The sequence below is a fragment of the Dipodomys ordii genome, unplaced genomic scaffold (assembly GCF_000151885.1).
Source record: "Dipodomys ordii isolate 6190 unplaced genomic scaffold, Dord_2.0 Scaffold2, whole genome shotgun sequence".
NCBI classification, from domain to species: domain Eukaryota; kingdom Metazoa; phylum Chordata; class Mammalia; order Rodentia; family Heteromyidae; genus Dipodomys; species Dipodomys ordii.
In genome coordinates, this window is record NW_012267218.1 from 21,873,101 (window position 1) to 21,885,665 (window position 12,565).

At 41.8% G+C, this 12,565-nt stretch overlaps 1 protein-coding gene across 1 annotated transcript in view; it reads right to left on the reverse strand.

The window, feature by feature from the left end:
• The window catches only part of Ift43 (intraflagellar transport 43), a 75,309-nt gene that overhangs the window by 39,374 nt on the left and 23,370 nt on the right, over nt 1-12,565 (reverse strand). The window contains exon 3 of the mRNA XM_013014188.1: nt 8,518-8,582. Within this exon, the coding sequence (XP_012869642.1) occupies nt 8,518-8,582 (65 nt within the window). The remainder of the gene's footprint in view (nt 1-8,517; nt 8,583-12,565) is intronic.

The following is a 12,565-nucleotide window of genomic DNA, read 5'->3' on the forward strand; positions in this document are numbered from 1 at the left end:
CTCTCATTCTATCAGTGCTCACAGACTGGCTGTTGTTTACCTCAGCTTCAGATCTTACAGCATGTGTAAGATCTTCAGCAATAAACTGTACACTTTAAGTACATTTAAAAGATACGATGTTGTTTAGCCCTAAAGCTACTTTGCAAGTGAGGTAAGCTTACAAGTGTCTGAGAAGCACCTGGAGGAAAAGCACAGATGCACACAAAGTACACAATTAAGTTGAGGCAACATCTAAGCAGGACACTCATATGAGCATCTCTCCAAAAGCCACAGAAACAGGGACAAGACCCAATACTTGGGTACAGCAATGGGAGATAGTGTGCAATTAGCGATCCGAGACCTTCCCTTCTCAACCACCTCAAATGTAACTGCACAGATGGCCTCATACTATCTAGATAACGAACCTTGTTGAGAATCAACAGTTGATCCATGGTCATATAATATCTATTATTTTTGGCTACTAACATGGAGAAAACAAATTCTCAATGCTTCTAATTCTGCTTTGTTTTCCTTGAAAATAAAATAAGTGAAAATGTGTTTACTGGTCAAGATTTAAGTTATTTTACTTTGCTAGGACTCAGGGATACATAATCCTTTTTTTTTGGGGGGGGAGAGGATATTGAGGTCTGAATTCATGGCTTCACAATGGCTAGGCTGGTACTCAACTACTTAAGACATGCCGCTAGCCTTGGTTTTTGCTGGTTATTTTGCACACGGAGTCTTACCAACTTTTATGCCCAGGCTGGTCTTAAATGGTGATCCTCTAGACCTCAGCTAAGATTACCTGTATGAGCCAGTGGGACCTGGCTTGCACTATTTATTTTTGACTCAGTGTCTTGCTCTTGCTTCCTTCTTCTGGTGCATTTCTGGACCACAGTCTTCATATTTTATGTTTTACAATGTAGATGAAATGACAGGCATGCATCATCATATCAAGCATCTTCCACTAAAATGGAATCTCATGGACTTTTCTGTCCAGGCTAATTGAACCACAATCTTTCCATCTCAGCTTCCCAAGTAGTAAGGATCACTGGTATGAATCAATGGTACCTTTGCCAGCTACTTGATCCCTTCTTAAGTAATGTACTTCTGTAAGAAATGTCCAAAATTCACCCACTGATACACCATGAACACCATATGTACCAAGTACTATAGATCCAGAAGCAAAAGATATAGACAAAAATCTCTTACACAGTAATCACTTTCTAGTTACCAGTAATACAAAGTCAGCTACAGCAAAAAATAAAGACAAAAATTAAACTAGACAATCAGGAAAGTAGGTGAACATTTACAACTGGCTATACGAGGTATAAGGATGCTTGCTCTGTTATTCTTCCAACATTTTTCATAGGTTTTAAATTTTTCTGAATATAAAAGATCAGAAGCAGGGTACCAGTGGCTCACATCAGTAATTCTACCTACTCAATAGTGCTGAGATCTGAGGATCATGATTTGAAGCCAGCACAAGCAGGAAAGTCATGAAACTCTATCTCTAATTAACTACCAAAAAAGCTAAAAGTGGAGCTGTGACTCAAGTGGTAGAGTGCTAGCTTTTATCACAAAAGCTCAAGGACAGTGCATAGGCCCTGAGTTGTAGGATTGGTGCACGCACATGTGCGCAAGGGCACTCACACACATGCACACATGTACACAGATCTGAGAGGACAACCAAATGGTTGATATGGAGATATTCTTTACAGAGCAATTTCCATTAACAACTGAAAATTAGAAAATTGCTATTTGACAACCATTAATGAAACCATTTCCTAGACAACTACCATCAGTAGGCTACAGCCAGTAGCAGGGAAATGGATGGGAAGTGAGGTAAAGTGAAGGACGCCTGAACCTTCCCACACCTGACCCTTCAGATGTGGACAGGAGATGCAGATGGCCCAACCTACAAAATACTTCTGAGCCTCAATTGAGCTAACAATTAAATGGAACTGTCCCTTTAACAGGGAACCTGGGGGCTGGGAAGGTGGCTCAGTGGTAGAGTGCTTGCTTTGCATACATGAGGCCCTGGGTTCGATTCCTTAGTACCACATAAGCACAAAAAGCCAGAAGTGGTGCTGTGGCCGAAGTGGTAGAGTGCTAGCCTTAAGCTGAAGAGCTGAGGGACAGCACCCAGGCCCAGAGTTCAGGCCCCACGACCGGACCAAAAAAAAAAAAGACATAACAGGGAACCTGAGGGATGAAGAAATAAGTCAAACATCATGACTTGGAAGAAAAGGGCCAAATCCTGAATATGGGATGCTCTCTACAGGACAAGTTTCTTACCAAAAAAAACAAAAACAAAACAAGAAAATAATGGCATGAAAGAAAAAGTGTTTGCAGCGCTACAGAATAAAAAAACTAAAAACATAACTAAATACAATGGGAGACCTTGATTTGTCCTTTTTTACAATCCCAATTCTACAAAGACATCTATGTGACAATGAGAATAACTGAATATGATCTCGATAGCAGATGATATTAAGAATTATTATTAATTCTGATAGGCATGAGGGTTAATAAACAAAAACAGTCTTTGCCAATTAACAAAAATTACCTCCAGCAGGAAAGGAAGGAGGAAGGGAATCAGTGACATTCCTTATCCATTGTGAGGCTCCTCAGATCTCCCAGAGGATAATGGATTCTTCCTATCCATCCATCTATCTTCTTAAACCTAAATAACTGTATAGCCTTAGATGTGCCTAACTCAGTAACTCCCCATCTTTCAAGACATGGAGCATTTAAAAGTAACACTTGGATGGCAAACCGATTAGACGAATGAGACTTCTCACAGGCACAGATAAGCAGCCTAGGAGTCTCAGCAGGACTAGGAAGACCCAGCAGGCCCAACGGCAGCGAATGCTAGATTATGGCACACCTGCATACAGAACAGCACACAACACAGCAACTAGGAAGCTCCAGCTATACTACTCTGACACCTTTCTGAGGAACAGGCTTTACTGGGGATGCGCCGCCCATAACCGAGCTGGCTGTGTTTAGAGTCGCCTCCAGCCCTATGAGTTTTTGCCTTTTGAAGCCTAATAAGCATTAACTACTTGCTGCTAACAAGAAGGTAAAGAGACTCTGATATGGCAATGACAGAGGAAGAGCACAGAAGCCCTTTAGTATTCTTGGAACATCTATGCCATTAAAGAGAGAGAGAAGGGAAAAGAGTGGAGGAGGAGGGAAGGGGGGTAACCTCGGGACCAGCACACGGCATTCTCCCGCCATCTTGATGTCCTTGACACGTGCAGATGGTGTGGAAGTGGCTGGCACCAGAACAGCCCGAGAGGAGGAATGAGCGGCCAATGGAGATTTATGTGCGGAGAGTGAGATGGACAAGGTAAAATTGTCAGGAGGAGTTGTTAGAAAGTAAAATATATTGTGACAATTCCACTCCTGCCGTTCATCAATAAACTGACAGATCATTTAGTGTCAATTAGGAGTGATAGATGGACAAGTCCCCATGATCCTGGGCCAAAATTAATGGCTGGGAGGGAGAGGGTGATTGAAAATGACGGCTGACATTGAGAGCAAAGTCCTGAAAGTCCCTGAGGGGCCATTACTTGCCTCATTCCCTTGCAGATCAATGCAGGGACAAACCCAAAAACAGACACTTTGAGACAAAAGTTAATCAGACTACCTTTCCTTCTTCTCTTGACTAAGTCTGGTCCCTCTCATTCTATTCTCCACAGCCAAGCCAGTGACCTATCAACTCAAAGTGCCCCAACTTAGACAACTTTAGAGCCAAGGGAAACTGGCTCCAAGATGGCATCTTGTTCATAGCTATGCCTTTTATGCCAAGAGAAGGGACAGGTTGTAATTCCAGGTCCCAGGCAATCCCTGAACTCTACTCTATTTCATGCCTTGGGGGTGAGCATGAGTTCTGGCACCCTGGGAGATGGCTGACAAATGCTCTGTTCTCTGTCTTGGGTAGCATTATATAAAGTAAGGCTACCCTAAGAACTCATATTGTTTGGTGCTGAGCTCCTCAATTAGAGACACATACAAGGGAAAAGTAGATCAAGAAGGGGATACTTCCTACTTTCCACTGGTGACAACCTTGATGTCACTTTCCTCCCACCTTCCTTGTAAGGGATACCATCTCATTGAATAGAAGCTACCCAAGAGTTGATATAACACACTTCAAAGATGCACCTGTGAACCAAATGTGTGTCCATCCTTCCTTCTCCTTTCCCAAATGCTGAACTTGAAACTCCAGTGTGATGATGTTTGGAAGTGGGACTTTGGGGAAGTGATTGGGTCTACAAATCATTATGAAGGTGCAGCACTTTTGATCTCGCTCTCCCCCCACTCCCACACCTTTCTCTCTGTGCAGATAACAAAAAAAGAAGCATGTGATGATGTAGCCAGGAAGAGTCTCTCACCAAGGACCCAATCATGCTAGTTAGGACTGAATGCAGAGTTCCAGCTTCCAAAAACTTGAGACATAAACGTTCATTGTTCAGGTTCCCAATATAAGGTAGTTTGTTATGGCAGCTGAACTGTGGCAGGTGCCTAGAACACTACTATTATTATCCAAAAAGTATAGTATTCCCAGTGTGAATTTTCTGCCATACTAAGGTTATTAACCACTCAACACCAAGTTTTCAGCCTGAATGCTCTTATGAGCCTCTATGCTCATCAGAATTCAGATCTTCTGAAAGGTGTACCCTGATTTTAGAGATGACTCTGTTCTCTGACGTCACATGGCTAGTACTAGCCATTCATTTTGTTCACAATGTGTGCCTACTGCTGCTTCTGATTTTTTGAACAGAAATGCCTCAATTAGAATTCTGCTCTTATACTCTGGTATTCCCGAGAGCCTTCTGCAAATAGAGCTATGTTTCCAACCTTAATGGGGGAGGTCCTTAATGTAGCTCAGCACTGGCCTCTTGGACCCCTTGTCAGGGTGACTCCAATGTAACTGTAGGAGGATCTAGGAAAATGGGGTTGCCCCTTACTAAGGTCTGAGGAAATATAGAGATATGGATTAAGGAAGAGGGGAACAAGGCATGGAAATTAAGAAGTTGTATAACTAAGTAGAAACATCAAGTGGATGTCCAGGGGGAGGACTGGACATCATTGGTGTACAGATGAAATCTGAGGCTAAAGGATCACAAAGAATGAATGTGGACACAGCACAAAGTAAGTTTCAGGATCTGCCTGACCCTCCAACATTATTAATGACAAACAACACAAATTGAGTGAGGAGTCAGCCAAGGTAAAACTTGTGAAAAGAGAATATAAGAAGGGAAAAGTATCTCTCTCCAAGAGAAAACTGACTTGATCTGGAAAAATCTCAAATATTTTTGCTGGAAGAATAAATACTTGTCATAATATTTTGTTTTCTAAGAGGAAGACAGAGGGTTTGTCTTATTTCCACATTTCTAGATATTATAATAAAATCTCCTAGTATCTTAGAAAAATAAGGCTCCTATCCAAGATTCTCTCTAGCACATAAGACTTGTGTTTCAAAGTCACTAAAAACCAGTGCTGAATCCTATCAAGAAAAGAGAGGCTTAACAGCATCTGAGTGACAAAAGACCACTGGGAGAGAATAACAAGTCCTGAGGCAGCAGCCAGCACTGTCATGTGCAACACTGCAACGTTTTACAGTTACAGAGCTCAGAGACCTGGGACCCTGTGCATGCCAGAAAGTAATTGTCAATTATTAACAAATATAGCAGCATTAGCTACTAATAGTAAGCTGGGTGCTTTTCCCTGTATTATACATTCAATCCTCAGAATGAATCTTTGTAATATGCACTGTGACTGTTTTATAGGAGCAAGCAATATTTCAAGTTTACACAACCAGTGAAGTACTGAAACTTGAATTCCAACCCAGGTATGTCTGAATCAGATGCTGTGTTTTAAAATTTGTTCTGCTGTCACTTCCTATCCAACAAACAAGAAGAGACTTCATTGCCACTCCTGAATTAGCATAGAAACCTTTGACTTTTCTTTTTTTGTCAGTCATGAGGCTTGAATCAGCGCCTGGGTCCTGTCCCTGAGCTTTTGTGCTCAAGTCTAGTGCGCTACCACTTTGAGCCACTGTTCCAATTCTGGTTTTTAGATGTTAATTGGAGATAGAATCTCATGGACTTTCCTGCCCTGGCTGGCTTCAAACTGCAATCTTCAGATCTCAGCCTCCTGAGTAGCTAGGATTACATATGTGAGCAATGAGTGCCCAGCCCTTTTTAAAAATTGAGACAGGGTCTCACTATGCAGTTCATCCTTGCCTCAAACTTACAATCCTTCTGGTTCCACCTTCCAAGTACTGGGGTTTCAGACAAATGTTGTCCTTTGAAGAGCAGCAAGAAGTTTTAGGACTGCTCTCTCCATACTAAAGACAAAGTCATTATAAAACCATCCCAGAGACAAAGATCTTAGTCTGGGTGTCCAGGGTCCTAGTTTGCTCTTGGTCATATGCATTCCCTGATGCTAGCAGAGATGAGAAGACATCACTCATTCACTATGTCCAATTTTTTTTTTCTTTTTGGTTGGTCGTGGGGCTTGAAATCTGGGCCTGAGTGCTATCCTTGAGCTCTTCAGTGCCACTTCTGGTTTTCTGAGTGGTTTATTAGAGATAAGAGTCTCACAGACTTTCTTGCTAGTGCTGGCTTTGAACCGTGATCCTCAGATCTCAGCCTCCTGAGTAGCTAGGATTACAGGCATGAGCCACTAGCACCAGGCCATTATGTCCAATTCTTAACACCATGTACATTAAAAGTGCTTCTGAGACTAAAAAAGCTTAGAAAGTCTGACATTCTTATATTTAAGGCTGGTAAACTCATGATTAAAGACAATTCCTGATCATCAAAACAGCCCTTGCTTTTCCTAACCTGGAATTATTTCCCCAAAATATACCCACATAAACATCTAAAAGCTCCAGAACTTCATGAGTGTATAAAGATATGCAACAAGAGGATGTTACAGGCTCATGCCTATAGTCTTAGCTACTAAGGAGGCTGAGATCTGAGGATCATGGTTCAAAGCCAGCCCTGGCAGAAAAGTCCATGAGACTCATCTCCAATAAACTAGCAAAAGAGCTGGAAGTGGAACTGAGGCTCAAATGGTAGAGCACTGGCCTTGAGCAAAGGAAACTCAAGGATAGAACCTAGGCTGTGAGTTCAAGCCCCAGGACTGGCAAAGGAAAAATAATATATTCGAAGCCACACAATCATCATTATAGCAACAGAAGTCAGCATCTAGAATGCTTCCTAAATGCTTTCTCTTCTGAGCACTTTTACACATATGAATCAATTCAATTCTCACAAGAGTCCTTTCAAGTAAGAGCTATTTTAACCCACTCTAGAGATGAGGAAACTGAGACTAGATAGGTAAATCACTTGCCACTTGCTTAAAGTCCCTGAGACACAAGCGGCACAAGTGAGGATTTAAAAGCAGGGTAAGCTGTGGCTCCTAAGTACACCACTGTACTCTGATATCCCTCCACATGGAATCACAAGGGATCAGCCTCTAGCCTAAGCTGCAGAGAAGCCAGGAGGGCTACAAACAGCCACCATATTCCTGCACTACACTGAAGGGAGCACCAATGCCTCCATTGAGCAGCTTGGGCAGTATAAACATCTTGTCCAGGGGCTGGGAAGGTGGCTCAGTGGTAGAGCACCTACCTTGCATGCTCGAGGCCCTGGGTTTGATTCCTCAGCCCCACATAAGCAAAAAGAAAAAAGCCGGAAGTGGCGCTGTGGCTCAAGTGGTAGAGTGCTAGCCTTGAGCTGAAGAACTGAGGGACAGTTCCCAGGCCTAGAGTTCAGGCCCCACGACCGGACCAAAAAAAAAAAACAAAAAACACCTTGTCCAACATCATCCAGCCTGGTGAAAACAGAAGCTGCATCCATACCCACTTGGCTTACGAAGGGCTGATGAATGCTCTGTGATGTTACATTATTCCTCGCAGAAGAGGGTAAGCTGATGAGTTAATACTGGAGGGTCACAGTCCCAATACGCCTGCCAAATGACAGCACTGCCTTTCAGTAAACATGAGATGCCAACTAGACAGAGTGATGGGATAGGATATCTGGCCTGCTCTTTGTGAACCATCTATGTCCAGAGTGGCCATGATGCAAAGTTCATCCCAGTAGCCAGGCACAATTTCATTCGTGTACTTTAAAAACACAGAATGCTACATGTAGGTAAACATTACAAATCCTTTGCAAGCAATAAAGGCAAGTCATAGAGAATTACATGATATATGATGATATTTACATAAAACATCCAGAATAAGCAAATCCCAGGGACAGAAGATTGATTGCTCCCTAGAGTTGGGGAGATTAGGAGGCTGTGGGAAGCCACTGTTAGATACAAAGTTTCTTGAGTAGGGTGTGATAAAAATAAAGTTCTAAGACTGATTGTGGTGATGGTGGCACAGCTCTGTGCCTATCCTATGAATTATTCCATTGTATCCTTTAACTGGTATGTGAATTTTATCTCAATAAAATGACAAAGGACTGGTGTACCCCCCACCACCTACCCCCATCCACATAGGCTGCTGGTACTCACTTTGACACCTTTCCAGAATCAACTGCCCAGCCTCCCTGCCTTCGAGGTGGTTTTGGAGGAGGGGCCTGCAATGAAAGAGAAGCCACCATCATTCAACATGTGCATTCAAACATTACAGTGGCTATGAGCGGGTCATCTAAACCAACAGTCAACCTCAATAAAAATGTAAAACTAAAATACAAATGAAGAAAAATACAATAGGCTTTCTAATTTAGTATGAAAAGCTGGGTGGTTTCATATCCTCCTAGTGGGTATATAATTATACCCCAGCCTTTTTAGGCTTTTGAGCCAGTAATTCTAATCCTAGGAATTTATCCCTAAAAAATAAACACAGTAGAACACACTGTTACTTCTGCATACTAAGTAGCTGGAAGCTATCAAAATAATCAGCAATGAAGAACTGAGTATATGGCAGAATACACATGAATATATTATGCAAATAATGCAAAACTATTTTACAAAAATACTTAACGATATGAGAAAGTTTAATGTACATATTCATTTTCTTTAAAAAAACATTTCAAACAGCTTCTAATTTTGTAATGAGATTATGGATATATAGTATCTAGTGTTAATTAACTACATGTGCCTAACTAGAGGCTCCAATTTAATTTTTCCTCTCTGTTTTGTATATTTTCTTTTGAGGGTGTGTGTGTGTGTGTGTGTGTGTTTTGAGGGTGTGTGTGTGTGTGAATTTTTCCTCTCTGTTTTGTATATTTTCTTTTGAGGGTGTGTGTGTGTGTGTGTGTTAGTGCCCTACCATTTGAACCACAGCTCCTGTGTGTGTGTGTGTGTGTTAGTGCCCTACCATTTGAGCCACAGCTCCACTTCCAGCTTTTTGGTGGTATCCGGAGAATTTTAAGACTCTCACAAACTTTCCTGCCTAAGCTGGCTTCAAACTCCAATCCTCAGATCTCAGCCTCTTAAGTAGCTAGGATTATAGGTGTGAACAACCAGCACCCAGCAATGGTCTAACTTTTTAACTTTTATTACCTGAATCAAAGGAAAAAGTAGTAACAGAAATAAGATTGAGGCTTTCTTAGAAGACATAAACAAAATTGATGGGTTAAAAGTCTATTTAAATTATTTGAGCCCAGAAATGGGTTCATGAAGAAACCCAAGTGCATAAGATTCTGACCCAGCATATACTAACTAAAAACACCAAGAGAAGATCAATGAATCCACCAAATCATGTAAGTTAGATAGACCAGGACACTTCCTGTTTTGGGTTACTCAACCATTACTTTTCCCAAAGCACTTCACAGAATTCTGTCACTCTTAACCTGAAAAGCTACTTTGATAACAGGGGTTGGAGATCCTTTTTCTACCCAGGATGTATACTATCCAGGTGGTATACATTTATTTTGTGAGCCATAAACTCCAATGCAACTATGCAGCTCTAATACTATAGAGAAAGAGACAGTTTATATAAGTGGAAAAACAAGTTGAGCTGAATTTCAAAAACAGAAACAAAAACAGGCAGCAAGCCAAATTTGGCAGAAAGAGTGTAGCTTGCTGACTCTTGGACTAAAATGTGACATTGTGGTCTCTTTTTCCTTTAGCCTAATGCCTAACATAGGCATTCACTTTTTAAAATAACAGCCCCTTCGATATGCTCAAATAGCTTTATATTTTTGATACCTTTATTTCACACCCTGACACCTTTTCTTTCCTGCTTCCCTAGTGGTGCCCTCGCCTGCCAAGGACATGCTCCATGTACAATTGCGGCCTTTCTGCAGTGTGAGCCAGAGCCTGCTGGAAATGACTGAGAAGGAGCCAAGTCTGGGAATACCGGTACCCATTTAGCATCTGGGAAATGGAAGCAGCACTTACAGAAAACAAACTCAAGTTTTCTATGCAAGAAGCAGGTAACACAGCTATAGAAAGGCTCCTAATATTTCAGATAGAAACCTCCCAAATTCAGTTATTGTTTGTCTCTACAGAGGGAAGTCCAAAGATGTACTGAGAAACTGGCCACACATTGCTTCCCAGTCTACCCACACTCATCATCCACAGGCTGGAAGTTCACATTCTGTGAACTTCCTAGATACTGGGGGTGTACCAGACCTGGTCAGAACCAATTGAATTCCCTGTCTCAGGCATCTAGACCTGAAGCACAGAGGCAGATTTGTTAGGCAATACAAAGCACTGGAACTGTAAAGACCAGCTAGAGTCAAATTAACCCAAGACTCTCACAAGCCAAAGTAGTGTACAGGCAGATCCAAGGACCTTGTCTTGAGCTCTTAAGATGCATAAAGCATTGTGAAGGGGAGACAAAATTATGAGGAGAACTGAACCATACTGAGCTTCCTTAAGGATGTTTTACAGCAGTTTGGCCTACTGCTGTTTTCCCTAGGCTGTGTATATTTCTTTACCCAAGGACATACTATATAGTGATAATATAATAAAGTCATAGCCTGGTAACCATATGTTTTGTTCAGCAACATGGTTTCTCTTGTTTTTGCTTTAAGTTTATCAAAAGATTTCCACATTAAAAATTCAGTTTCTAACTTTTCTTGAAAATGGAACTATCCAGTAGTGTTGGGGCTGCACAGGAGCTGTCCACCCCCTGTAGAGTGAACATGTATAATGCAGCTTGCCACAGTCCCCACCCTTCCTTTCTGTCTTCTTCCTGCTAAAGTGTCTGCTGAAGTCAAGTGTCAGTTGCCATCTACTATTACTGCACGGTGTGGCTCTTTCTCCTGTGGTAGGGAGTTCTCTGTCCCCATGTCTGCCTGAAGTGAAAATGAAAGCTATGCCAAGTGTTTTGAATAAAATGGGAGAGCATCCTTCTCTTTATTTTTTCCAGTTTATTTCATTGTAAAAGTGATGTACAGAGGGATTAGTTATATAAGTAAGGTAATGAGTACATTTCTTGTGGAACATTGTTACCCTCTCCCTCATTTTCTCCCACTTTCCTTCCACCCTACTTCCTCCCCCTCCCCAAGTTGTAAAGTTCATTTCCAGCATTGTATCTTGTGAGTATTAATGCTGCATTAGTTCAAACTTTGTCCTTTGTCTCAACATTTTTTTTTTTTGGCAGTCCTAGGGCTTGACCTCAGGACCTGAGCACCTGAGCACTGTCCCTGAGCTTCTTTGGATCATGACTAGTACTCTACCACTTGAGCCATAGCTCTGCTTCTGGTTTTTTTCTGCTTATGTGGTACTGAGGAATAGAACCCAGGGCTTCATGCATGCTAGGCAAGCATTCTACCACTACGCCACATTCCCAGTCCTGTCTCAACATTTTGTTATTGCTCTTCCCTTCCCCAAATCAGACAAACATAGATACAAGACACGCGGTACCAAAATCAAAAATAGTGACAAGGAGATAAACCAAAAGGGAAAAAAAGAAAGAAAAAAGAAAGAACTTCACACAGTACATTAAAAAAAAAAAAAACTCTTGTTCACATATCTTGGAGTTCATTTTGATTAGCATCATTTTATATGGTTTTTTTTTGGGGGGAGGTTCGGTCATGGGGCCTGAACTCTGGGCCTGGGCATTGTCCCTCATCTCTTCAGCTCAAGGCTATAGCCACAGCGCCACTTCCGGCTTTTTTCTTTTTGCTTATGTGGTACTGAGGAATCGAACCCAGGGCCTCATGCATGCAAGGCAAGCGCTCTACCACTGAGCCACCTTCACTGTCCTGATTTCTTATATACATATACAGTGTGCAAACAGAAAGCATATCTGTCTTAGCTCAATTCTACTTCACTCATCAAAGCTAGCCTTGATGCAGGAGGTGTACAGACCCTGAACTAGATGTGTAGAGCTAGAGCAATTGCTTTTTTCTCTTTGTTTCACGAGTTGAGAGAACAGAAAGACCCAAGTAAAATCATGATGCCATAACAGAGGGAGTGCCCTAGTCTCTTTGGGAGCTTGGCCAATCCTGTATAATGCCAAGAATCCACAATGAGATAGGAAGAAACCTGTGTTGCCTAAAGCCACTGTTTTCTATTTTGTGATATAGGTCACAGTGGAGACAGGAAGAGCAAAAACTGTACTGGGAAGGGACAGCATGGAAGAGGATCTTAAGTGGCATAAACT